This window comes from Narcine bancroftii, chromosome 12, assembly GCF_036971445.1.
Source record: "Narcine bancroftii isolate sNarBan1 chromosome 12, sNarBan1.hap1, whole genome shotgun sequence".
NCBI lineage: Eukaryota > Metazoa > Chordata > Chondrichthyes > Torpediniformes > Narcinidae > Narcine > Narcine bancroftii.
Genome location: NC_091480.1, coordinates 22,409,950 through 22,436,288, shown reverse-complemented (window position 1 = coordinate 22,436,288; position 26,339 = coordinate 22,409,950). Strand labels below are relative to the sequence as shown.

At 40.0% G+C, this 26,339-nt stretch overlaps 1 protein-coding gene across 13 annotated transcripts in view; it reads left to right on the top strand.

The window, feature by feature from the left end:
- abat (4-aminobutyrate aminotransferase) overlaps positions 1-26,339 on the top strand; it is a 167,095-nt gene that overhangs the window by 59,972 nt on the left and 80,784 nt on the right. For 12 of the 13 annotated variants that reach the window (XM_069905443.1, XM_069905442.1, XM_069905439.1 and 9 more), the window contains one exon: positions 5,253-5,366. In XM_069905443.1, coding sequence (XP_069761544.1) covers positions 5,297-5,366 — 70 coding nt within the window. In that variant the 5' untranslated portion in view covers positions 5,253-5,296. Of the gene's footprint in view, positions 1-2,394; positions 2,499-5,252; positions 5,367-26,339 lie in introns of those variants that run through there. The other variant, XM_069905437.1, reaches the window with a different exon arrangement.

Below are 26,339 nucleotides of genomic sequence, written 5' to 3'. Positions count from 1 at the left end.
AGTTAATATGTGTGTTTAAATGCCTAGTTCCTTTGAAATTATTGTATCTCAGAAATAAACTAAGTGAAAAAGAAGTCTACAGGTATCCTCCCTCATGTTCAGGATCCTTTTTACAAACATCAAGATGCTAGAGGAACTCAGCAGGCCACATGATATCCATGGGTAGGCTGAGCTGAAACCCATGTGTGCCCATGGCTACATCCTTCATTTGAAGGAATTGAGAGGCACTGAAAGAGAAAATGTTGTCAATTGTGGTTTTTACAGAGCTGTCGCACAGTAATTTTCACATATTGTAGCCATTCACACAGGAAGGACGTTTACACAAATATACCTGAGTCACAGTGATTTCGAAGGCTGGACATCAGTCAACATTGATCAAGACATAGCCCCTGATTGAGTCAACCTTGGATGGCCCGGAGCCAGGGGGAGTGATGTGGTAGTAATGGGGAAAGTGAAGATTAAAGTGGGAGGGTGGTGATCATCACACTAGGCTGGGACTCAGTCCATTGTGCATTGCATTAAAAACACAAACGCTGGAGGAGGTCTTGCAGCTTCCAGGAGGTAAAGATATATTACCAATGTTTTGGGTCTGAACCCTTCCGAAGATATGTTGGTAATATATATTTATAAGTCAGGCCACTCGTCTGAGTGCTACTGGTACCATGTAACCCAGCATTACCTGTCGCATGGTTGGGTGGTCAGTCACTAACCAAGCTCCCCCAACGGGCTTGCCTGGTGGAGGGTGGCTAGACACCCTACAGGATGAAAAGCAAGACCTGTCAAAGGGTGGACAACCCTGCTCATAGGGTTAATGGCCATCAAGCAAACACATGGCATGAAGTGTGGAAAGGGTATCCCTTGCATTGAAGCTTGCTCTAGCCATTCACTGCCACAGAACTTCCCGCAGCCATCTTGGATCTCATTATGCCACTGGATCTGGGAGGAGATGTCGAGAAGGTGGGTCTGGACCTGTGCAACCCTCTACTCACCTAAAATCCATTCATGCATACACTCTTCCTTTCTGAGGAGTGGGGTAATATATCTTTACCTCAAATGGATTCTGCGAGACCATTTGAGTTCTCAGCCTGCTGGCAAGTTTGCTATGTATCCCTGTCAAACTGCAGTTTTGAAGGCTGGTTCTTCTTTGAATCGGATTTCTTGCGTAAACTTTCTGGTCAGAGGAACTACGTCACAAGGAAGAAATTAGAATGTGTGTGGATGCATTGGGCCAGGCAGAACCCAACGAGAGCAGTCAACGTTTGGAATCATGTCCCTTTAACGAGTCTAATGTGGGAAGGAGGGATACGAAGCATATAGACAGAGGTGGACAGAAGGTTTGGGGATTTTCTGAAAGATGATGGTCCTTTGAAAGTGAGAGAGGTGGAGAGACGAGGCCTGCAAGGAGATCGCTGGAATGGGGAGGAGGTGAAGGCGAAAAGTGCGAACGGGAGCAAATCCAGGGTAAATGGAACTGGTGGATCCCGATGGGGATGTCGGTTACTTGAATTTGGAAAATCCAATGCTTACGCTGTTGTGTTTCAAACTAAGCATAGCAGCACATGCTGTTGCTCAGGTTTACGCTTGGCCATGCACTGCCAAAAGACGTTGCAGTGATCAGTGAGGGAAATTCGCAACACTCTGCTAGCCTCGCGGTGTGGGGATGAGCAATGCACAAAAGTGCTGGAGAAATTCTGCAGATCAAAAAGTGACACGATCCATGCTAAATAAAGGGTCGATAACTGTATGCAGGTCACTGTACCCCACATCAAACTGATCTTTGTATTTGCTTAAACCAGTCAATCCAATGATGTTAATCTGTATAATTGGGATATTTTTTTCAAAGTGAGCAAATGGGAAAGGTGAATATCAGTCGGTGAGTAGGAATGCCGGCTGCTGTGGGCTTGAGCTGAAATGTCATCAAGCACATCGTATTAGTTTGCCCATTTTGGTGGATGGCTTGCAATTCAGTTGAGACTGCAGGCCGTCTGCAAAAAATGTCTAGGACTGCTGCAGGAAATACTTCAGAATGGGCCCCATACTGAACTTTTTACACAGCCTACGTTGCGGGAAATTTTTGAAAATTTCCCGTTATGCAGCAGCTGTGTAAAAACCTTAAGTGTTTCAGGTTGGACCCCTTTATTGTTAAAGGGACTTGACACAATGTGTTGAATGAACATCTTCACCCACGGATGCTCCTCCAACATTGTCACTAATTGCTCAAGATTCCAGCATTTGCAGTTTTTTTTTGTGTTTTCCTAAAGCTTTACCTCCCCCCTTTGTCAATTCACAATTGTTATTATCCTTTGAAATTCTTCCTTGGTATTGAAATTCTCTTTTAGAACCATTTCTGTTCTGATGAGAAAAAACAAACAATATTTTGAGTGACATTTTTCCTGAAGAATAAATAACCTGATCTGTATTCGAACTGCCAGATCAGCCCTGTTGTTCTTTATAAACCATATTTCAATTGGATATCTTTATATTTGGTTGTTTCAAATGTAAGTACAAAATCAATGTACCTATATATAGCTATAAAAACATATCTAAATATAACACACGTTCTTATTGCTGTTATGAATAATTCTTTCTGCTATTTTTCATCTTAAAATTATAAAACTGAATATTTCAGTATTATTCAACATTCTCTCTCTCTCTTTCTCTTGTTATTTTTTTTTATTTTTCCGAACTTGGACCCATTAATGCCCTTCATTATCAGTACTCTTCTTCCTTTGGATGTCACTACAAAAGAAAAACATTTGAAAATCCACCAAAGATCTCTGAGCCATGTTGTCATGTTCTGTTGAAGCATAGTAAAGGAAGGAATTCAAATCTAGCTCAAGGCTAGTTCCGGCAATTTTAATATTGCAATCCTAGTCAAGTTCTACTGCTACAATACAAAGCAGGAATAAATAGAGCATCATGTTGATCTCTGCCACAATGTGGTATGCATTCAAATCGATTTTTAAAATTGTAATAACGTGATGATATTAGCAACCATGGGGAAGCCCGGTTAGCTTAGCACTTGGCACAAAGCTCTTACAGGGCCAGTGACCTGGGTTTGAATCCAGCACTGTCTGTAAGGAGTTTGTATATTCTCCCAGTGTCTGAGTGGATTTCCTCTGGGTCCTCCGGTTTCCTCTCCCCTTCCCCCCACCCCCCAAATGAACAAGGGATTGTAGGTTAATTGGCACGGGCTCTGCTGTTACCATGTTGTAGTCTAAATTTTAAAAATTTAAATTAAAAAGAGACTTTTACACAGCTGCTTCATTCCAGGATATTTGCAGCTTTTTTATGCTACGTCTGGTATCTAAAAAGCATCGGCACGGAATGATGGGATCATTCCAGTCCCAGCTTTTTTCCATCAACTGATGCAGTAACAGCGCCGCAACGCTGTCTGTGTAAAAAGGGCGATCTGGAATTCCGGTACCATGATAGGAATGGGTGTGTTTGTATACCATTTTTTTTTTAGTGCAGTGGTACTCAACCTTTTTCTTTCCACTCACATTCCACTTTAAGTAACCCCTATGCCGTCTGTGCTCTGTAATTAGTAAGGGATTGCTTAAGGTGGGATGTGAGTGGGAAGTGAACGTTGAGAATCACTGCTCCAGACCCAATTGTTACTAAAATATTTTGCTTGAGAAAAATTGTCATTGGCCATTTCCTTTGGAGTTATGAAACCATCCACATAATGAGTCAATTAGGGATGATTAAAGCAGTGATTTTTTCAAACATTTTCTTTCCACTCACATCCCACCTTAAGCAATCCCTTACCAATCACAGTGCACCTAGGGCGTAGAGAATACAGGCAGAATTTCTACTTATCGGCAACTCTTCCTGAATCTGGTGGTGCGAGTCTTGTGGTACCTATACCTCTTTCCTGATAGCAGCAGCAAGAACAAAGCATGTATTAGGTGGCGTGGGATCTCTGATGATGGCTGCTGCTCTCCGATGGCAGCGTTCCATGTAGATTTTCTTGACGGTGGGCAGAGTTTTGCCTGTGATATACTGGGCTGTCCACTACCTTTTGCAGGACTTTCCGCTCAGCGGTATTAGTGCCTCCATAAAAGAAGGTGATGCAGCTGGTAAACGCACATTCCGCTGCACATCCGTAGAAGTTTGCAAAGGTTTCTAATATCATACTGCAAACTCCTAAGGAAATAGAGACCCTGGTGTATTTTCTTGGTGATGACATTTGTGTGTCTCATCCAGGATATGGTGACTCACAGGAATTTAATATTTGCAACCCTCTCCACTTCTGATCTCTCAGTGATCACTGGATCGGATACCTGGTTTCCCCTTCCTAAAAAGTACAGTCAGCTCCTTGGTTTCGGTGACGTTGATTGTATGTCATTCAGCCAAGTTTTCAGTCTCCACCCTGTCCACTGACTCATCACCCCTTTTTTTAATATATATATATATATATATATATATGTGTGTGTGTGTGTATATATATATATATATATATATATAAAACTCACTACTGTGGTATCATCAGCGAATTTGTAGATGGTGTTATTGTTGTACCGAGCCACACAGTCATAGGTATAAAGTGAATGGGGGAGGGTATAAGTTCACAGCTGTGTGGTGCTCCAGTACTGATGGAGATTGTGAAGGAAATGTTATTACCCAATCCTCACTGAGTGGGGTCTTGAGGTGAGGAAATCCAGGGACACATTTAACTATTTTTCTTCCTTTTTTTCTAACGAATAAGGTTTCATGTTTCACCTTTTACCTTGAAAATATATTTATATCTTTTTTTTATTTGTATACTTAAAGAATCACTTATTTATTTAAAATTATATGAAGGAAACATGACAAGACAACTTACAACTGTGTGTATTTGATTATAATTAATAAAAGTAATTCACAAAACCATACATTTTTCTAATTTTTTTAATATATAAACATCAACTTGCCAAGAATACTCATGCATTGCTGGAAAGTATTTTTGAAAAGCTTATTGTTTCAGTGGAGGTGTTTCTGTGTGATTCAGTTTCTCGTTTTATTCTTGCCCAAAGGATACGATGGGGCAGAGTGAAAGTCTTGCCCTGAAAATCATCTTGCACTGAAAATCTGTTTATTTGTAAAGCACAATTTACTCCCAAGTTTTTTGTCGCCATATTGTTTTGGGCCGTGGAACTGTGTGCTACAAAATAGCAGTGACTGCCAAAGAGCATGAAAAATCACCCGTGTAATGCCTGATTATAGAGCGACTCCCGATTTAAGAATGGTGTTTGTTTTCTTTTATGCAGAGCCCATCAGCAGGGATTCTAAGTAAGCCTTTCAGAAACCTAAGATGGCTTCCACTCTCCTCTCTCGACAGCTACCTTACATTTTCCAGCAAAATCTGAAGTTCTCTCTGCCCCGTGAGTATTCTCTCCAAGAAATTATGTGAATTGTACAAAAGGGCTTCCTCATATCAGCATCCACATGCATGCGCTTACTTCACTGGTGTGAAGGACAATGGATATTCAACCATTCATTTTTGCAGAGTATTATGTTTCGTTGTCAAGTACAGAGCTGAGAAACTATTCAAAACGACATGAAGAAGGAATCAATTCTGTATGGGCAAGTGGCCGGTTCCTTTTGCATGTTGCTAAGCAGCAGAAGTACATAGCGGCCTTGTAACCTTATTCTATTCATTAGTCGGCATCTTAGACTGGCAAAGTACTCGGTGCCAAATACACAGACCTGTAGTTGTTTTTCATGTACAGTTTAACACCCCATTTCAATATGATAATGCCATTTCATTTCTTGAGTAAAAGCCAAATGCTTTTTTGACAGTGAAGAATATTCAGTATTTATAGTTGTGAACCTCATGTCTTTGATATCTAACAAAGATCAATATTGATGATGAGTTGTAATTATGTAGCAGCCTCACCAAAACAGATACTCGGCTAAATAAGTGTTCAGTGGTTCTCAACCTTTTTCTTTCCACTCACATACCACTTTAAGTATTCCCTTGCCATAGGTGCTCTATGATTAGTAAGGGATTGCTTAAGGTGGTAAGTGGGTGAAAAGAAAAAGTTTGAAAACGACTGTTTTAATCAAACCTCACTGACAAAAGACAAAGGAGGAAAAACCCAACACCCAACCCCAACCAACCAATTTTCCCTTGCAACCGCTGCAACCGTGCCTGCCTGTCCCGCATCGGACTTGTCAGTCACCAACAAGCCTGCAGCAGACGAAGCCATGCCAAAGAAAGAAGAATTGATTCGTGCACGGTTTCATAACGCCAAAGGAAGTGGGCCATTGATAATTTTTCTCAAGCAAAATATTTCCGTAACAATTGGGTCTCGAGCAGCAACTCTCAACCTTTCCTTCCCACCCACATACCACCTTAAGCAATCCCTTACAAATCACAGAGCAATTATGGCACAGGGATTGCTTAAGATGGTATGTGAGTGGAAAGAAAAAGGTTGAGACCACTGGGTTGGAATAAGCTCAAGAGTGGAAGGCAGTTTTAAAGAAAAGGAGCAAGTTGAAGCAATTAACTTCTGGAACTTTGGCTAGTGGAATTTTGCAGCCTTGGTAACTTATTTGAAGTGCAGGTTCAGATAACTCTGAATGATGTGCACAACATCTTTAAAAATATGCTTCTCTTGCATTAGAGAGGTCCCAGAGGGAGTTCACAAGGATGGTTCCAGGAATGAAAAGGTTATTACAGGAACATTTGAAGATCTCGGCCTGCAATCGTTGGAATTTAAGAGAACGGGGAGGACCTCATTTGAAACATTTCAAATGTTGCATGGCACAAACAGAATGGATGTAGCAAGGCTTTTTTTTTCACCTATGGCATAGAGAATACTTAAAGTGGTATGTGGGTGGAAAGAGTCTAGGACAGTGGATCCCAACATTTTTTGAGCTGCTGCCTCCTTGGCTCCCAGGCAACATCCCTAGCACCCCCCACACCCCCAACATAATAATGAGCATACACTCTTGGTATTAAGTCTACTGCAAATTTAAAACCACAACTAATCTAACAATATAAGCAAGCATTTGTATTTCACAAATAAAACTTATAGTAAACCAATTTATTTAGCAATATGAAAGGGTAAATTTACATCTCACATGTAGCTACAGAACATTGTCTTCACAGTTTTCACACTATATTACCTACACTTCATTTTTGTTTGCTGTGCTATGGCCATAATCGTCCAGAGTGGTCACTCTTACGAACGGTCCAGTCCCGGGCAGGCACGCCGGTCCCGGGCAGGCACGCCGGTCCCGGGCAGGCACGCCAGTCCCGGGCAGGCACGCCGGTCCCGGGCAGGCACGCCGGTCCCTTCCTTACCTGACAGATAGTGCAGGATGAATGTTGTGGGCTGAGTTTGATGGAAACCATTGAACTGACCCCTTGGATCTTTCCTCCACCCACTTTGGGAATGAGGGCTCATCCTCAGGATTGAAGAGCCTTCATTTAGAACAGAGATGCAGGGGAATTTCTTTATCCAGAGGGTGGTGAGTCTGTGGAATTTATTGCCATAGGCAGTTGCGAGGGCCAAGTCATTGGGTATATTTAAGGCAAAGGTTGATAGGTTCTTGATTAACCAAGCCAACAAAGGTAACATGGAGAAAGTTGGGCTGAGTAGGAAAATAGATCCGCTCATGAATAAATGGTGGGGCAGACTCGATGGGCTGAATAGCCTATTTCTGCTCCTATTGTCTTTGGGTCTCTTGTATTTATAGATGCAGCATGGATTCAGGAAGGGCAAATCATGTTTAACTAATATACTGGAGTTCTTCAAGGGCAGTAAACAGAAGGGAACAGGTGGATGTAGTAAGGGTTCAGTCAGGTGCTACACAAAATATCTCTGCATAATATAAAGATGGACAGAATAGGGAGTCTGTATCAGCATGGAGAGAAATTTGGTAATTCAATAGAAGGTGGAGAGTTAGGATGAATAAATGTTTCTCTGGTTGGCAATCAGTGGGTGATCAGGTGCCACAGGAACAAGTGCTGGGCCTACAGCTGTTCACAATGCACATAAATGACCTGGAGTAGGGAACCAAGTGTTGCTTATCTAAGTTTGCTGTTGACAATAAATGGAGGGGAAAAGCAAGTTCCATCGAGGACACCAAGGTTCTACAGTGAAGTGGAAGTAGGTTAAAGGAGTGGACAAGGGTCTGGGAGATTGAGTGTGAGGTCATCCACTTTGGAAGAAATAATAGCAAATGGGACTGTTATATTTTTTTTAAAACCCACATGTGCTCGTACACAAACTAAAAAGAATTGGTTTGCAGGTGTAGCGAGTAATCAAGAAGACCAATGAAATTCAAGATTATTTAACAGAAATTGTGATATTACACAAAATTTCCATTAATCTACCAAAAGGCAGATTCACTCTCAGTAAAAATTGCCCAGCTCCCCTTACAGGCAGAGAAAGAGAAGCAAAAGAAAGTCCCCCTGGGATTATTGAATGTCCATGGCTTCACCTCCAGCACTCTCACAGCCACACAGCCTGCAGTCTGAACCATCAGCGAACCGACCTCCAGAGGCACACCTCTGACACAATCGGATAGCCTCTTGTGCCCCCTAGCATCCTGGTTCTGATACCTGGTATTCTTTCAGCCAGTCTCCGGCAGTCTGTAGCCTGGTGTGAGTCCTTTGACCACAGTTGCCAACAGCCTGCATCCTCGCCTTGAATCACCAACAGCCCATCTCGTGTGTGTTCTTAAACATCAGAGCCCCTCACTGGTCTGCCCCCAAGGTCACTGTCCCTTGGGCCCTCGTTTGTGAAGGAGAAGCAGAGAAGATGACCCTTCTCCCTGCTTTCTGGTGCCCTGCGCCGGCCCTCTGCTCCTTGGAGGCTGCAACCCCTCATGGTCGCTGCCGATCATAGATGCCACCATCTTGGGCAGACCCCGCAGCTGCACAATTTTAAAATAAATCCCCATTGATTCCTTTAATAGGCCAATTAAAGCCTGTACAGAAATGTTGGTCTTTATTGCTAGCGAAGTTTAATTTAAGAGCAGGAAAGTAGCAGCAGCTGTAAAAGTACTGGTGAGGCCACACCTGGATTACTGGGTGCAGTTCTGGTCATCTTGGAGAGAAAGGATTCCCTGGCATTGGAGGTAGTGCAGAAGAGGTCTTTTGGGTTGATTTCTGAAATGAGAGGGCTTGCTAATGAGGAGAAATTGAGTAGCCTGGGACTGTATTCATTGACATTTAGAAGGATGAGGGGGTATCTAATATAAAATGATGAAAGAAATAGGTAAGATAGAAACAAGGAGGCAGATGAGACTAGAATTAGCAGACATAGCGGGGCGGCACATTTAGCGTACTGGGTAGTGTGACTCTGTTATAATGCCAGTAATCAGGACTGGGGTTCAAATCCCGCACTGTGTGTGAGGAATTTGTACGTTGTCCGAGTATCTGCGTGTGTTTCCTTCAGGTGCTACGGCTTCCTCCCACTCTTTCAATTGTACCAGGGGTTGGAGGTCAATTAGGTGTAATTGGGTGGCACGGTTTCATGGACCGAAAGGGCTTGTTACCGTGCTATATGTTGTCTAAATTTTGGAAAAAAAATACTCAAATTCAGGGGAGTAGATTTCATAAAGAGATAAGGAGGAATTACTTCTTCCGGAGAATGGTGAATCTGTAGAATGCTTTACCTTCAGTAGAAGTTGCTCATTAAGACACAGAAAAAAACATTTTTTTTTAAGAAAAGGGGAAATTAAGGGTTATGAGAACAGGCAAATAAGTGAATCAGATCAGTCTTAATCTTATTGAATGACAGGGCAGATGGCATTCTCCTGCTTCCATTTCGAATATTCTTATGCACTTATTATTCTTCTGTCATGCAATAAGTATTAAATTACGGCAGATCTCTGTGCCCTTCTGGTTTAGGCTTCTAGCACTTTACACGGAACAGAAAAATGTCCAAATCTAGTATTCCTCCAAAGTAACAATTTATACATTTATTCTCCTGCAATGTTTGTTTCAGTGAATTCTGGAAAAGGCATCCTAAAACCTGTTCTGAATTTCAGGTCCCAAATTACACTGAATTTCACTTGGGTCTATTGAACTATGCGAGAGTCCACCTGAGGTTCACAGCTGTCGATTCGTGTAATCCTAATCCACAGTTCATTGCACTTTTTAAGTATACAACCCAGTCTTCTAAACAGAAAAAATAAATAAAATTTTATCATAGTTTCAGTTTTGGAATATAATTTGTTATTGCATGAATATTCTAGCTGTTCCTGAAGCCTTTCCCAATTTAGAACATACCTCCTACATTTCTTTCACCCAAGCAAGTAGGTCTCATCGATAGGTTACAACTATAACAAGATTTGGACTTTTCATTGGCTTGTACGAATAGAATGCATCTAAAACTGTCTCTTTGCCTTAGATTTGTCTTGTCTATTTAAATCTAGACTATACACTTCCTCAAAGTGCAGACTTAAGTGGTTTGCAAATGCTGTGGGATGTTCTCCTGTTCATTGTTTAGATCTATCTAATCTTTCCATTGAGTCTTTAGACAATAGCTAAAATAACAACTTTTCATATCATCCAAAGAGGCTCTGAGGATCAAGTAAGGCTGAAAGCACAGCTGAACTCAGACAAACCATAGCTTCTCCTGTATAGTTAAAAAAAGAGACAGTCATCAGAAAATGTAACTAGATTACTGAGTATAATTCATCTAGTGCAAAAAAGAAGAGATATGAGTGTTGCAGTGGCCTAAGATGCAGAAAAGGCATTTAATAGATTGGAATGGGATTTGTTTTGTTCAAAGTGTTGGAGAAATTTGGATTTGGATTGAATTTTTCAAATTGGATTATATAAACATCCTAAATAAATCCTAATAGCTAATGACAATTACCTGAACCATTTCAATTAGCGAGATCAAGTAGGGAAAGATGCCCTTTATCTCCAGATTTATTTATTTTAGCTACAGAACCACTTGCTCAAGCAATTCAGAATGATTGTGAAATTAAGGGATTTAGGGTAGGTCAAGAAGAACATAAAATTAGTTTATTTGCAGATGATGTTTTAATATACTTGACCGAGCCTGAGATATCCTTTCGTAAACGATATGTCCAATTGGAAGAATATGGTAAAGTTTCAGGTTATAAAATAAATTTAGATAAAAGTGAAATTATGCCATTAATGGAAGGTGATTATACCCAATGTCAAAGGGATACTCAGTTTAAATGACCAAAGGATTGTATTAAATATTTAGGCATATGTAAAGGTAATAACTTGAAAAAATGTATATAAATTGAATTATTTACCATTTCTTAAAAAGATTGAGGAAGATTTAAAAATGGATTAATTATCTATAACTTTAGTGGGAAGGGTTTTTTTCCAAACATTACCTATTTTAGTACCTCAAAAAATGTTTTTCAAGAATTGAACAAATATGTAAGGAAATTCCTTTGGAAAGGTAAAATGTCAAGAGTTTCTACAGAGAAGTTAACATGGAAATAGGAATTGGGAGGCTTACAGCTTCCTAATTTTAAAAGTTATTATCGAGTGGTCCAAATTAGATGTCTTGCTTCCCTTTTCAAAAATGAAAAATCGGCATGGGTTAATATAGAATTGAATAAAATAGGAGAGAGGAAATCAGAAGAATTTATATATGAGGGAATCAAAATTGATGGTTAGTGATAAGGATACACCATTATTGAAACTAATTAATATTTGGAACAAAATAAATGATGAGATTGGTGTAAGAGGGTCTATAATCACCTAAAATGCCTTTGATTCAAAATCCTCTTGTATATTTTTCAAAGAATAACTAATGTTTGAGTATTTAGTTTCATAAGGGGATTATAATGTTGAAGATTGTTATGAAAGGGGTCAATTAATACCATTTGAGAAATAAGTATGGTATAACTCATTAATACCCTTTTCTGCTATTTTCAACTAAGAGCATATTTGAGGGTTAAGTTAGGACCAAATATGAAGTTGCTTAGTTGTACTGAAGCAGAACTTCTTTTTAGGAGGGGAATTGTTAAAAAGTTTACTTCTGTGATATATTTTCTGTTACAAGTAGGAACTCGTCAGCAAGGAATTCCGAAGTCCAGACAGAGATGGGAAACTGATCTGAATATTGTAATTGAGCAAATATGGGCAGACTTTTGTGTAGGGATTGTATGACTAACACTATTAGTGTAAGATATAGATGAGTTCAATATAATTTTTTGCATCAGTTATATATTACACCATAGAAATTGAATAGATTGAAATCACGTTTTAGGTGGGGTTAAGATGTAGGAACTTTCCCGCATTCTATTTGGTCTTGTCCTAATGTAAGGCCCTTTTGGACAGATTTACAAAATTTTTTGGAACAAGTTACAGGAAGTTTTCCCACAAAATGCGGATTTATTTTTATTAGGAAATATTGAAGGTACAAGACCTAAATTAAAGCTATCAATAGACCAATTGGAACTTATTAAATTAGCATTGGCGGTGGCGAAGAAATGTGTTGCCATTACTTGTAAATCTGATACATCTTTAGGTATGCTAAGATGGCATGCAGAAATGTGGTTTATATGAATGTTTGCTCTGTGACGCTGCCACAAAACAACAAATTTCGTGGTCTGTTCGTGACAATAAATTTGATTCTGATTCTGTGCCTCCATTTTTTTTGGTTTGTGCCATCTTATAGGATTCACCTATAAGAGAGAATTTCCAATTTTTTTTTAATGCAAAATACAAGATTTTAATGTGGAAGATATTGTAAGCTTGATTATACTAGGTGTGATTTTTTTATTTAAAAAAACATAGGTAATTGGTCTATTTTTATTTCTTATTAATTTAATTAACAATTCAAAATCCTTAGTTGTGTCTTTGCAATTTGAATTCATGTATCCAAGTCATTCACCCTGGCATGTTGGTTATTATTTCCATAACAGAACTGAGATACTTTACCAGTATTAAATGTAATGTAAAACGAAAGTTGTGTGTGTTGCTTGAGTGAGTATTCATAATAGAATCGCAAAGGGATCAGTAAAAGCCATCCATGTGAAATAGAATTATAGCAGTAAATCTGCTTGTGGATTTTTTTTTGTCTTGTTTATGTTTCAGATCTTATAATTTGCAACATCATTCAATGTCAGCAAAATGTTTGAAATTAATTGTTGTTTTGTGATCATTGATAGCTTTAACCTTCACCTGTATCTTGAACTAGATAAAAATCCATTTGCCTGCTGAGGAACTCTGTGTGCACTGATCATTAATGGAATTACATTTCATAAATTTTAATTATATTATTGTTTCTGTTGGTTAACTCGTGAAGTGTTTTTGGCACCATGTCCCCTTGAATCATGACCATCTGTCCAATTTATTGCATGAAAAAGATTGTTGCAATCTTGTTTTTTTAGAATCAATCTCCTGCTCTGAATTTGTTTTCTAGATATAGGTATTTGCAAAGGTCACTGTTCCAAAGACAGCAACCCAAGGTTAGACAATCTTTCCTCAAGGCTAAAATGTTCCTGACAGTTTCCTTGTTACTCCTCACTGTACTCTATTTCCTTCAATACATGTCTCCTGCAATGTTGTGATGTGGGCCTCAAACTGTTCCCAAAATAGCATTATCATTCTTGCATAACCCCTAAGCTCATATATCCTTGACTATAGCTTATAAAGGACAGCAATCCATATCAAGTTCTTGTTTACAATCATTGGATTGTACACGTACAACTGACAAAATAGCATCTCCCCAGACCATGGTGCACACACCCAAAAACACATAGTGATCACATAAAATAGTCAAAATTGACATTTTTAAATATTTGGGACAATTTATACGGTTACAGGATACTGTTCATCAATCTCACAGCCTGCAGGAATAAGCTATTACCCAACCTGGCAGTCCTGATTTTAATGCTCCTGTACCTTCCTCTTGATAGCAATGTGTGAAAGATGCTGTGTACTGGATAGAAAGGATCTTCTATTATTCGTTGAGCTCTATTTAGGCAATGATCCCAGTAAATGTCGTCAATAGAGGAAAGGGAGACCCCACTAATCTTTTAGGCTCTTTTAATGATTTTCTGTATAGATTTTTCAGTCTGATGCTTTGCAGTCACCATACACAATGATTCAGCCAGACAGGACACTCTCAATTGTGCTCCTCTAAAAGGTTGTCAAGATAGAGGCCATAGCCTTGCCCTCCTCAACCTCCTTAGGAAATGTAGGCACTGCTGTGCCTTCCTGACTAATGAGGAGGTATTGTGAGTCCAGGATATGCATGCCAAGGAAATTTGTGCTGTCCATAACAAAGCCATTGATGTGTTAATGAAGAATGGTTGATTTTTGTCTTTCTAAAACCACAATCTTCTTTGCATTGTCCATGTTGAGACTCGGGTTGTTGGTTTCACACTATTTTCTGAGCCCTTCAGCCTCCTCTTTTTAATGCAACTCATCATTTTTGCTGATAAGGTTACCTACTGCTGTATCATCCACAAATTTGATGATTCTGTTAGAAGTGAATCAGGCGGTGCAATCGTGAGTCAGTAGTGTGAACAGTGGCGAACTCAGCACACAGCCTTAAGGTGCACCAATGCTCAGTGTGATGGGGCTTGATGTTCTGCTGCCAACCCGGACAGACTGTGGTCTTTACTTCAAGAAGTCCAGAATCCAGTTGTAGAGTGGGGTGTTGATTTCGAGCGAGGACAGTTTATCCACCTCCTCTGAGGTATGATCATGTTGAGGGCTGTGCTGAAGTCAATGAACAATAGCTTGGCATAAGAGTCCTCGTTCTCTTGGTATAGATGGAATGGAGGGTCAATGCTGCAGCATCATCTGTGGGCCTATCTAGATGGTAAGCAAGCTGGAATGTGTCCAATGTCACTGGAAGTTCCGATTTGATGTGTTCCACCAGCTATCCAAACCACTTCATGATTGTAGATGTTGGTGACACTGGGCAGTATTCATTTAGTCACTTTCTAGGGCTCCAGAATGATGGTGGCTATCTTGAATCCTGTGGGAACAGTAGATTTCTGGAGTGAGATGTTGTACACCTCCACTGCGATGTGTCAGCTGGGCCATTCAGACCTTCAGCACCCAGCCAAGTACGTCAACTGGACCCGCTGGTTTTGTGCAGGTTTACTTTGGTTGGGATTCTCCTCATCTCAGCCATGGCTATGCAGGGTCCCTGATCTTCAGGGGGAGATGAGGATCTCTTTGATGTCACCTTGTTTTACTCACCAAACCGCATGTAGAAGATATTCAATCTGTCAGGAAGGAAGATATCATTGTCACTCACATGCAGGGTTGACATAATCCATTATTGTTAGAATACCCTATCACATGTTGCTGGTGTCACACAGGTGTCAGTAGATTCTCTGTGCATACCCATGCTTTGCTTTCCTGATTGCACAGGAGAGTTCATCCCTTGCTGATTTAATGCCATCTTATATCCCAACTTGAAAGCAGCATCACGAGGTCTGAGTAATGCGTGTAACTACGTGTCTAGCAAAGGTTTATGATATACCCCGGCTGTATAGTGTTGATCATCGTCTCATCCTCCATATACTTGCCTCTGCAGCTAGTCACTGTGCTTGTATACTCATCGATGTTGATGTGGTCATTTTAGGTGGCTCCCTCCCTGTATCCACTCCAATTTCTGGTTTTGAAGCAGTCTTGCAGTGTTGCTCTGCCTTCCTCTGGGCCAAATCCTGATCTCCCTGTGAATTACTTTGACTTGTTTTACCATGGCCTGTAAGCAGGGATTTAGAGTGAATAAGTGGGAAGGGGGACAACCTTGTATGCTCCAAGGACCAGATTTGATATTCTCTCCATATATCTTGTTAACTGCATTTTTTAACTTGTCTTGCTTCTTTTTAAGGATGAGTGAGCACATTCCAGAAAGTTTATCTGTGACTCCACACATTCTGGTGTCTTATCATTCATTGGGCATTCCTCTATCATGTTCCTTGCCTCCTCATGCATTACCTTTGACTTTGCTGGATTGAATCCATTTGCCTCTTCTCTGTGCAAATAACCAGACGTTGAATATTTCCCCGACATCCAAAGCTTTCTTCACTGCTGAGAACAAAGCCAGATTTTATTTTATTAACAAGCTTCTTTATTTTTACCTATATTCCTTCTTTACCTATATTACTTTACCTATATTTCAATCTAAATTATGAAGAAATTGAATATTGAAATTATGGAATCCTTCTTCCAAATGAAAACATTTATGTCTTCATCCAAAAATCTAACTTTCTTCTCTCCTTTGAATGCCAAAGATATTTTGCCAGCTTGCCATGTGGTACCTTTTCAAAGGCCTTGCTAATATCCAAGTAGATTACATTAATGTGCTGCTTTAATTAGCACGCTGTGCAATTTTCTCAAAACTTTTCACCAAATTACTCAAAATCTAACTTCCCCTAGCATGTGCCTGTTGACTCATTGCTCATGACTAATTGGTCCTTTTCCAAATGAAGATTCCTTCTGCCCCTCGGAATTAATTCCAATCCTTTGTCTACCACTGAATTTAAGCTAAATGGTTATTTTGAGCCTTTCTCCATTTATAAATAGTACAGAGTTAGCAATTGGAATCACTTCTGTAGCGAGAAGTTTGAAAAAGCTAAAACATTTTCCTCCCTTACTTCTTTTAATAGCTTGCACTGGTCTATTTACATTTGAAGTGGCAAAAGCTATTTTACTTTTTAAACATTTTGTTTATCCTATCCAATTTCTCATCGTTAACTGCAACATGAGAGTTGCCCTCTATTTTTGTGATGGCAGATGCAAGGTAATTATTAAGAATGTTTTTCAAGTCATTTCCTTCCATGCTCATGTTAGTTTTGTTGCCATAACAGTACCTTAACTCTTCCTCTTGCTTTTCAGGTAATGATAAAATATTTTTGTATTTTTATTTGCCAGTATTTTTATCATGCCTTTGCTTTAATACTTTCTCCTTTAATTTCTGTGTTCTTCAAGGGATAAGACTGACTTGCCTGACATTGTTTCCCACAGATTAGAGTCCTGCAGGACCCAACTTATCCCCACTAAACCAGGCTCCTTGTAGAAGCCTTCAGATTCGCCAAATCCCAATCTGTTCCTTTGCTGCCCCAGTCTCAATCTCCTGCCCTTTCTACTCTGCCTTCCTGATCATGGATCTCCTGCACTTGCTACAGTCTAATTTAGAGGGGAGAGCATAGAGGCAGTGGATGAAGCAGAAGGAAATATTTCAGGATAAAGGAAAGTTTGAGTGAAGGAATTAGAGTAATCAGACCAGTGAGTAAGCACGAGACTCAGCAAGATTTCATTGGAATAGTCCAACAAAGTGAATAACTCAGTTCACATGGGAGGTCACATCAGAAAAGTTCAGGTCAATCATATGATTATGGCAGATAAATCTGAAGCCACTGAAATAATGTGGCTGCCCCAGCTACTAGTCATGTATGAACACGCATCGCTGCACCCAAGGTAAGAAGAACCCTATCAGCGTGAACCCACACAAGGCAGCAAGACCAGGCAACATACCTGGTCGGGGACTGAAGGACTGCATGGACTAATTGACGGAGATCTTCATGGACAGTTTCAACACCTCATTGCAGCAGTCCATTGTTCCAGCAGGTTCAAGACAGCCACCATCATCCCAGTACCCAAGATGGTGACAATAGCAGGCCTCAATGACTACTGCCCTATGGCTCTGACCTCCACCATTATGAAATGCTTCGAGTGTCTGATGATAGAACACATCAAAGTACACCTCCCATGCTGGATCCATTTCAATTTGCCTATAGAAGAAACAATTCCATAGATGATGCTACAGCCTTGTCGCTTAACTCCATCCAGGCCCACCTGGAGATTGATGCCTCTTATGCCAGGCTGTTGCTCATTGACTTCAGCTTGGCGTTTAATACAATCATTCCTCAGATGCCAATGGAGAAGCTGTCCTCGCTGGGACTCTCTGTAACTGAATGCAGGACTTCCTAACTGAAAAACTACAGTCTGGGTCAGTAGCAGAATGTCAAGCACCATTACGCTGAGCATTGGTGCACCTGTCATCCTACTGCGTCACCAGATCCAGATCCAACAGTGTCATCAAGTTTGCAGATGACGCAACAGTAGTTGGCCTCATCAGCAACAATGAGTCGCACTACAGAGAAGAGGTGTGAAATGGAGTGACAGTAACAACCTGAGCCTCAACATGAAGGAGATGATTGTGGACTTGAAGAGGATCAGGAACGACCATCCTCCACTACACATCAACGACTCTGTTGTAGAGATAATGTACAGCACCAAGTTCCTTGGAGTTCGACTAGTAACATACCATGGACACTCAACATCTCCTCGCTTGTCAGGTAGGTGTAGGAGCTCCATCAAAAGCGTCCTGACTGGCTGCATCACAGCGTGGTATGGTTGCTGCAGAGAAATAGATTGGAGGTCAATTCCCAGGATCATAAGACTGGCAGAGAGGATCTCTCTCCCATCGACATGATCTATCAGGATCGTTGTCTGAAGAGGGCATACAAAATCATTGAGGACCCCTTCCACCCTGTACACACCATTTTTCAGCTGCTCTTATTGAGGAAGAGAACCAGGAGTATCAGAGCCAGCCCCACCAGGCTGAGGAACAGCTTCTTCCTGTTGGCAGTGAGAATGTTGAACAACCAAAGGAGCTGTTCACACTCACCATCTCAGGCTCTCATTTGTATAAAGCAATATCTATTTATTTATTTGTATCGATGTAATACTTGTCCCGCATATGTATTATCTTTCTGCATGAGTGCTATGTCTGGTTGCATGTCTGCATGTTTTTGTTCTGAGGACTGGAGGAAGCTGTTTCATCGCATTGTACTTGTTCAACTGATGACAGTAAACTTGACTTGAATCTACTCAAACTGTCGCTACAAAGTCACTGAGCAGTTTTATCCTCAGTTCCAGGAATAAGTTCGGTTTCAAAAACAACTTGACAAAGGCATAGGGGGATTAAAACATCCAAGTAAGCCAGTTAAACTGAATCTTTCAATGAAAAATGCATACACATATTCTTTGAGGTAAGAACTGAGAGGCATTTTTATAGATAAGCAATGAGTCGTGTGGTCAGAGGACATGGTGATTTTTTTTATCACGTGCATTTTTATCATATGAACACAATGTTTAGTCTGTTTCTTGATGTTTAAATTGGAAGCTTCAAACAAAGAACCAAGAAAATAGGTGAAACATGAAATTCTTCAGACACTGTGATTTCAGTAAAAACTGAGAAATGCTGGAGGAGTTCAGGCAGTCTTGTAGCATCCATAGGAGGTAACGATATATTACCTTGATATTCTTAGCTTGAAGAAGAGCTCAGGCCTAAAACGTCAGTAATATATCTTTACCAGCTATGGAGGTTGTGAGGCAGGCTGGGTTCCTCCAGCATTTTCTGTGTTTTTACAAGAAAATCAACGTATGCCCCTGCCCTTTCAACCTCCTCCATGTCATCACAGCTAATCGACACTGACCTCATCTCCTCTTTTGTCCCAATTCTTCGGAAACCTTAATTCCCTGATCTTTCAAAAATGCATCCACCCCCACCTCAAAAACTTCTATCAATCTGGCCTCCACGACCTTCCGGCTTTGAGAATTCCAAAGATTCACCTCCTTTTGGGAAAAGAAATTTCTATGTACCTCCATTTAAAATGACTAACCCTGTAACTCTGTCCCCTCATTCGACACTTTCCCACTAATGCAAAATGGATTACAAGATGTAAACCACTGAACAATGATGCCCTTCTTCATACTGGCAAGCACATAGACCTGATCACGTCAGAAAATATTCCCTGGCTTTCATAAGTTGGTGTTAGGCAATTCTTATTAGTAGAGCAATGAATCTGTGAATTTAAAGGTGGATAATTATTCACAGCTTTCCAAATGTGGAATTCTTTCACACACAGACACACACACACACTTTTTATGATCAGGTGCTTGGGATTTTTTTAGTGAAAGTTTACTATGTGAAATACAGCAGAGATTGGGTCCAATTTTATCCAAACACCCATCTTAAGCTATGTTTCTGTCTTAATGCTTGTTTTTCCTTATATTCACCTACAATTTTTGGTAGATAATCTGGACACCCAGAAGTTAAAAGGTCTTGTTTAACTCGAGTAGAAAGAACCAATGAAATCACAAGGAGGCATTTTGCTGTTTCTCGTGCAGGCAGAAGCAAGAGGTCCATGCCTGCTCTTTCCTCAGGATGAATCTGTTTGGCGCAGGATTCTGAGCCTGAGGAAGCTTGGTTTACAGTCCACTTCTCATATTTTTTTGTGGGTCGAAAGCAATAGTGGCGCTCCCCTTAACCTCAGGTTGTCTCAATCCTCCTTGGGTACGAAGACCATTTATGGAAATATATTTAATAGTTATCCATTTCTAAGAATGGTTAACTGTTGCAGCATTTCATTTTAAACTCTAATGCCATTTAGTTCATTATATATTTCTTCCCTTCCTATCGGTGTTCTAGTCTGAGCACTGATGGGAGAGACATTTCTCCTGTAGTGGAAATGGAGCCAGAAGCCATAGAACACCATGTGTGGATAAACATAATCAAGCTGTTCTCACTGCTGTTAGCAAACTGGCTTATTTAATAGGCCTTTAATCTTTTTCACTCTTTCCCTTTGGTCAGACCTGTTAACGGAACTTTAAACTTGGCATTAGTGGAAAACGTGATATCAAATTGGCCATCCATTATAAACCTCATGGCCTCATTTGCTTTTTCCTTCTTTTGAAATCTCTGGGTGAAACTGGATAGTAGGTTTTGTGTGGATTTTTAAAACAAATCTTTTCCTGCACTGCCACTATGACTTGGTTATAGGTATGGTGGAATCCATCTTTTTTATTTATTCACTTTTTGGAATGTGAGCATTAATCATAAAGGCTGCTTTTTATTGTCCATTATTAATTGTCCATGAGTCGTTGATAGTTATGAGGAGTCCAAGCAACCAACAAAAAAAAGAGGAAATAGTGAATAAATAAAAAGATTGAAATAAAGAAGAATAAATAAAAATTGAATTAAAACTTTAAAATTGTAAAAGGAATTGTTCTCTGACGTAATACATAAACTTTGGTGAAGATGGGAGCAAATATTCAGCCAGCGGAGGGCCTTGGTTGTGCTTTGCTCGTATTAGCTGCTTGAATAAAGTTGAGTTTGAATAAAATGCTGTCACCCAGTTGGGGTGAGTCTCTAAAAATGTCTGGTTATCCCTGCTTAGTAAGAGTCTTTACCTTTATTAGTAAGGCTTTATCCATTAACTCGAGGGAGCTGGGGTGGGGTTAATTATCTCTAATGTTATTGTTCATTTTTCGGGTGGGTCCATAGAGGGGGAGGAACCTGTAGATGCAGTGACAATTGAATGTTTTCAAAGAATGTGACTGAAAATAAAGTAAAATGCTTTAAGGTTTATACATTCATGCAAGTAAAGTTTGTTCTGTGCAAGTACTGTACAGTATTTTTGTCTTTTAAACTGTTTATTCTTAATGCAGGTGTATTGCATCTAGAGTACAGAGAAAGATTAAGGAGACTGGGACTTTATTCATTGGAACATAGATTTGATAGAGGTATTTAAAATTGTGAAGGGAATAGATAAACTAGATATGAGTGGATCCTTTCTCCTGAGGGCAGGGAACATGAGGGCATACGTTAAGGGTAAGGGGGAAAAACAAGGAGAAATGTTAGAGGATGCTTCTTCACTCGGAGTGGTGGCAGAATGGAATGATCTTCCAGAGGAGATAGTTGCAGCAGGTCCTTTCTGTCATTTAAGAGAAGGTTGGATGTGTACATGGAAATAAGGGGGTTGGAGGGTCATTGGGTGGAGAGTGAGAGGGGGAAACTAGTGGAGTTGTACAAGTGAACCAGCGCGGACTCAAAGGGCTGATATGGCCTGTTTCCACCCTGTAAACTGTTATAGTTGGGCATTGTAAGAGCAACTGGAAAACACGCTTATCGAACATCTACAAATCCCTGTAGGTGCCAGATATCAGGGGATTTTCAGTCAGTGTAAAAGAGCAGTGATATACTTCCAAGTCACAGGTTGCCTTGGAGGGGTTAACTGGATGACTTTACCAACAGCTGATCTGAAAATTATTAGAATCAGGCATCACTATTTATATCTACAGGGTTAATTCTTCTTTCTCCCATTTGCCATCGCAAGGGCACCAGAGCTAATTGCTTCTCAGCTTCTGCTCTGGGTGTGATAAACTGACCCACCACACATCCAAGATCAAAATTTTGCCCATCCATTTAGGTCCACATTGATCTGTAGAATTAAACACTGACTGACAGCTTTCCTAATGGGTACATGAACAAGTTTAGTTCTAATTCTTAACACTAATTTCTTTTCAAAGAAATGTTTGAATAAATCGTTGGACATCATAGTCATGGATTACATGCATCTACTGTTTTGCAGAATTTTAAATGAACAGATGTGTCAATTTTCAACCGTCCTCTTTCAAACTTCTTTACCCCCATTAATTATGTGACTCAAGGATGGCCTCAGGTTTACTTCATATTTACTAAATATAACCTGGCCTCCAATTTCTCACACTGTTTACTGGATATTTTCTGTGCAGTATTGCATGCAACTTGTTACATTTTATTTGCTTTAAAACTCAACATAAGAAAAACAGGAAAAGAACCTCACATCATTGATTTTACTTTAACATAATTAAATATATTTGCGTATATTTTATTTTGTTGGCTAGTTCATGGAACTTGTTCCTCAAGTTAAACATTATACTTAGCAAATGTGTCTTTCCAGGACAGCAGCCAAGTAGTGCCTTGGCTATAGTATTTTCTGAGAAACTTAAAATTGTTGTGACACTCATTACTTCGTGGAAATAGCTGTTGTATACAGTAGTTTAACTGTGAAACTTTTGAAGAATCCTTCAAAAGTAATTTAATTTTCTTAACACCTTCAACTGTGGTTAAGATAAAACTGGGAAAGAAAATAAAACAGATGGGTCATAAAAAGAAATTCTGGTGCTGTTATCTTACTGTCCCAGTAGCACTCATTAGTTGGAGTTCAAATAAGACATTCACCTTTGTTAATGAGCAATCCGTCAACTCGCTTGAAATGAGCTTTATTATGCTACACATTTTGAATCATTGATCTAAAAGGTTGCGCAGGATTCATTGAAAGCCCCTTTCACATTTGCAAGTGAACACAGGAATTGAATGCCAATTGGTCTTTAAAGTGGCAAGTATGAAAGCAAAATCAGCTCAACGCCGGCGTCAGATGACGTCATCTCATGCCGGGGATTGAGTGTCTTGACCCCTAGTACAATCCCTGGTGTCTGCGGATGCTGGCGTTGCAATCAGGCAGGTGTGAAAGGGGTATTGGATTGTGGGATTGAAATTACCCAAGTTTTTGCGTGAGTGCAGGAAGATTAAAACTAATGTATAAAGTTTGCCATGGGAAAGTTGCAGTGGGAGGGAGGAAATAAATAGCAATAGTGGACAATTTTTAAACAGCATGGGAAAATTGGAAGCGCTATAGAGCACAATTTATAAAGACTGTGGGATAAAAGCAATGGTGAACCTGACTTCCCAGAATGCCATGCAGCAGAGAAACCCCTCCATGTATGCAGCCAGGCATACAGCCCTTTCTCTCCCTCATAGAATTCTGGGAGGGCAGGTCCGCCATCGTTTTTTTTCCCCGTGATATTTATAAATTTTACACGATAGCACTCCAACTTTCCCACACTATATAAATTGTGTGCTATAGCACTACAAACTTGCCCATGCTCTATAAATTGAACGCTTATAGCTCTACCAACTTTTCCACTCTATTTAAAAATTGTCCACTATTACTATTTATTGCTCGCACTTTCCCACGATCCCTTATAAAGGTTTATGTAGGTCTGCACAAAAAGAACAGGAGCTGAAGGGCTCGTACTGTGCTGTACATAAAGCTTAATTATGCTATAATTAGGCATGATTAATTTTGTTCAAATATAAGATCATAATATATTGATCAGGATTTAGGGCAGGTCCACCATCACTCAATGTATCATGATGTCACCAGTAGAAGTTAGAACAGTCCTAACCCCAGGGATGACTCCTTGCAAGTGTGAAAGCATTCAGTATCTCAGTTAGGAGATGCAAAGTCAAACCCCCATTCCAATCCCAGGACACTGAACGGCCAATTTAGTGGGATGCAAGTGTGAAAGGGGCTCAGCTTTTACATATTTTCTCGGGTCCCAAAACACCCATCCTCTTACTCCACCCAAGTAGAGTTCATTTGTGTATTTTAGTCCTGGACTCGCACAGCAGAAACCAAATGTTTGGCACATCCAGTCCATGCTGACAATCAAGTTACTGTCTTTACCAATGCCATTTACCAGCACTTGGCCTTTAGTTTTCTATGCCATGAGAATTCAAGTGCTTAAACATTGTGAGTGTCCCTCCCTCCACTACCCTCCCAGTTAATGCATTCCAAAATCCAAAACTTTCTCCTTTTATACTTGAACACTAAACTTCTTACTCCTTACCTTGAATCTCTGCTGCTTTGTTGTTCACACCTCTGCTTTTGGGAAATATTTACTGCTTCTACCCTATCAATGCCCTACATAATTTTGATCACCTCCATTTCTGCTGCAGGGAAAACAAATCCAACTTTTCTTCATCATTTATATCCCTCATCCCAGGCAACATTCCTGTGTTTGCCTTCAATGTGTGAGCATAATCTTTTTCATTTGGGATTAAATATATTTAAGGATTAACATCGCAGACCTGCCCAAAAAAAACATGTGAGTAACAGTGATCCCTGCTTTCCTATGTGCTTTTGAGAGTGGGGGTACCCCTTGTTGGCATGTTAAGACAAATGGAACAAGACTGTCAATGCTGTCATTTAAGGATAAATCAAATAGCAAAGTTATTATAAACAGGATCAATGGAAGGTTGACAATTGGATCAAAGTTCCCTTGACCATATTTGTGAGTAACAAAGCTAAAACAAATGAACATTCTAAACTGTATTTACACAGTAACTCGAGAAAATGCAAAGCAAACCCATCTCAGCTAATTCAATTTTGCACAGGCCCTTTGGTCCTCAGCCTGGTTGGTTAATTCTGGCAGTATTATTGGATTCAGTGATGGAATGTCTTTTAGTGATTCTGTTTCTGGAGTGAAACATCGTCAGGTGGTAATACTTGGATATTTGAAAGCAGGAGAGGACAAGGGTATTGTCGTCATGAAGGAAGCAAGAGGTCTCTCCCTCATTTGCATTTCGTAAATCATGTGAATATTGGGATTTGAGAAGATAGATGGATTTGAACATGCTATCAACTTTAATGATGAGTTCCTGTAGGCCACTGTCAACTGTTCCAATTCTTCCTCCAGGCCTTTGCCAATAAAATCATATTGCCTGCCACTGATTAATTATTGCTCTGCGATTAGTAAGGGATTGCTTAAGGTGGTACGTAACTGGGAAGAGTAAGGTTGAGAACCACTGGTTTAATTTACCAGTCATTGTTGAAGAGCTAGGAGTCGGTGTGGTTCAGAGACATGAGTGAGAGTTTTGAAGTAGCAGTAATTATGGGAGGATGAGACGGGAGAGTTGAATGTTCGAAATGAGTTGCAATTAATAAACAATGCAAGGTGAATGAGGAGGATGCATTGAATGGAGTATAACGGAACAGTTATACAGTGAGTGGGTTTGTTGATGAATTTATTCACCTTGACCAGACATTACATTTTATCTGGTATTCTAGGTGCTGGGTTCTCTAGACATTGATCTTGTTGACCACTTCATGATAGATCTCCAGGATCTCTGAAAATGGAGGACCCCTCTGTACGTCATTCACCAAGACATGCAGATCTCTGTCAGATAATCAAAGTGCCTGCTGTTTTCCTGCATTATGATACAAAGATTTCCAGTCCAATCGTTGAGAGAATTTTTAGAGATTGTTCAGCCTCAGTAATTTCTCATGCTTTACATTTTATTTTCCTAATGTGGTCCATTTTCTCCCTTTTGTCATCAGTTAAGGACGTGCTTAGAGTTATTGCTATTGCAATCAGATGTAAAATCTGGGCTAAGGCAGCCGATGGTTAAAAGTGAGGCTGTTAATTAATTGCAGTTCATGCATGTGATCAACTCGAAAATAAATGTCAGGTTAATTTTAAATGGTATAATCTTGCACATCAACAAAAGAACAAACAGCTGTCCAAAATGTTTTTGTCGACAGTCCAGAAACAGGGCCGTTCAAGTTCATACGTTGCATGAATTTGCTAATGAGTGCCCTTCCCAAAGTTTTAATAACAGCAGAGGCTTCAAGATAGCGGAAGTAGGGGGTGGGGAGATTGTTGGAAGAAGAGTCCCTGCGTGAAAAACTGCTTTGAATGACGTGACTACCAGCTACACTGCACCCTAACAATAAAAATGTCAAAAGCATTCTCTTTTGGC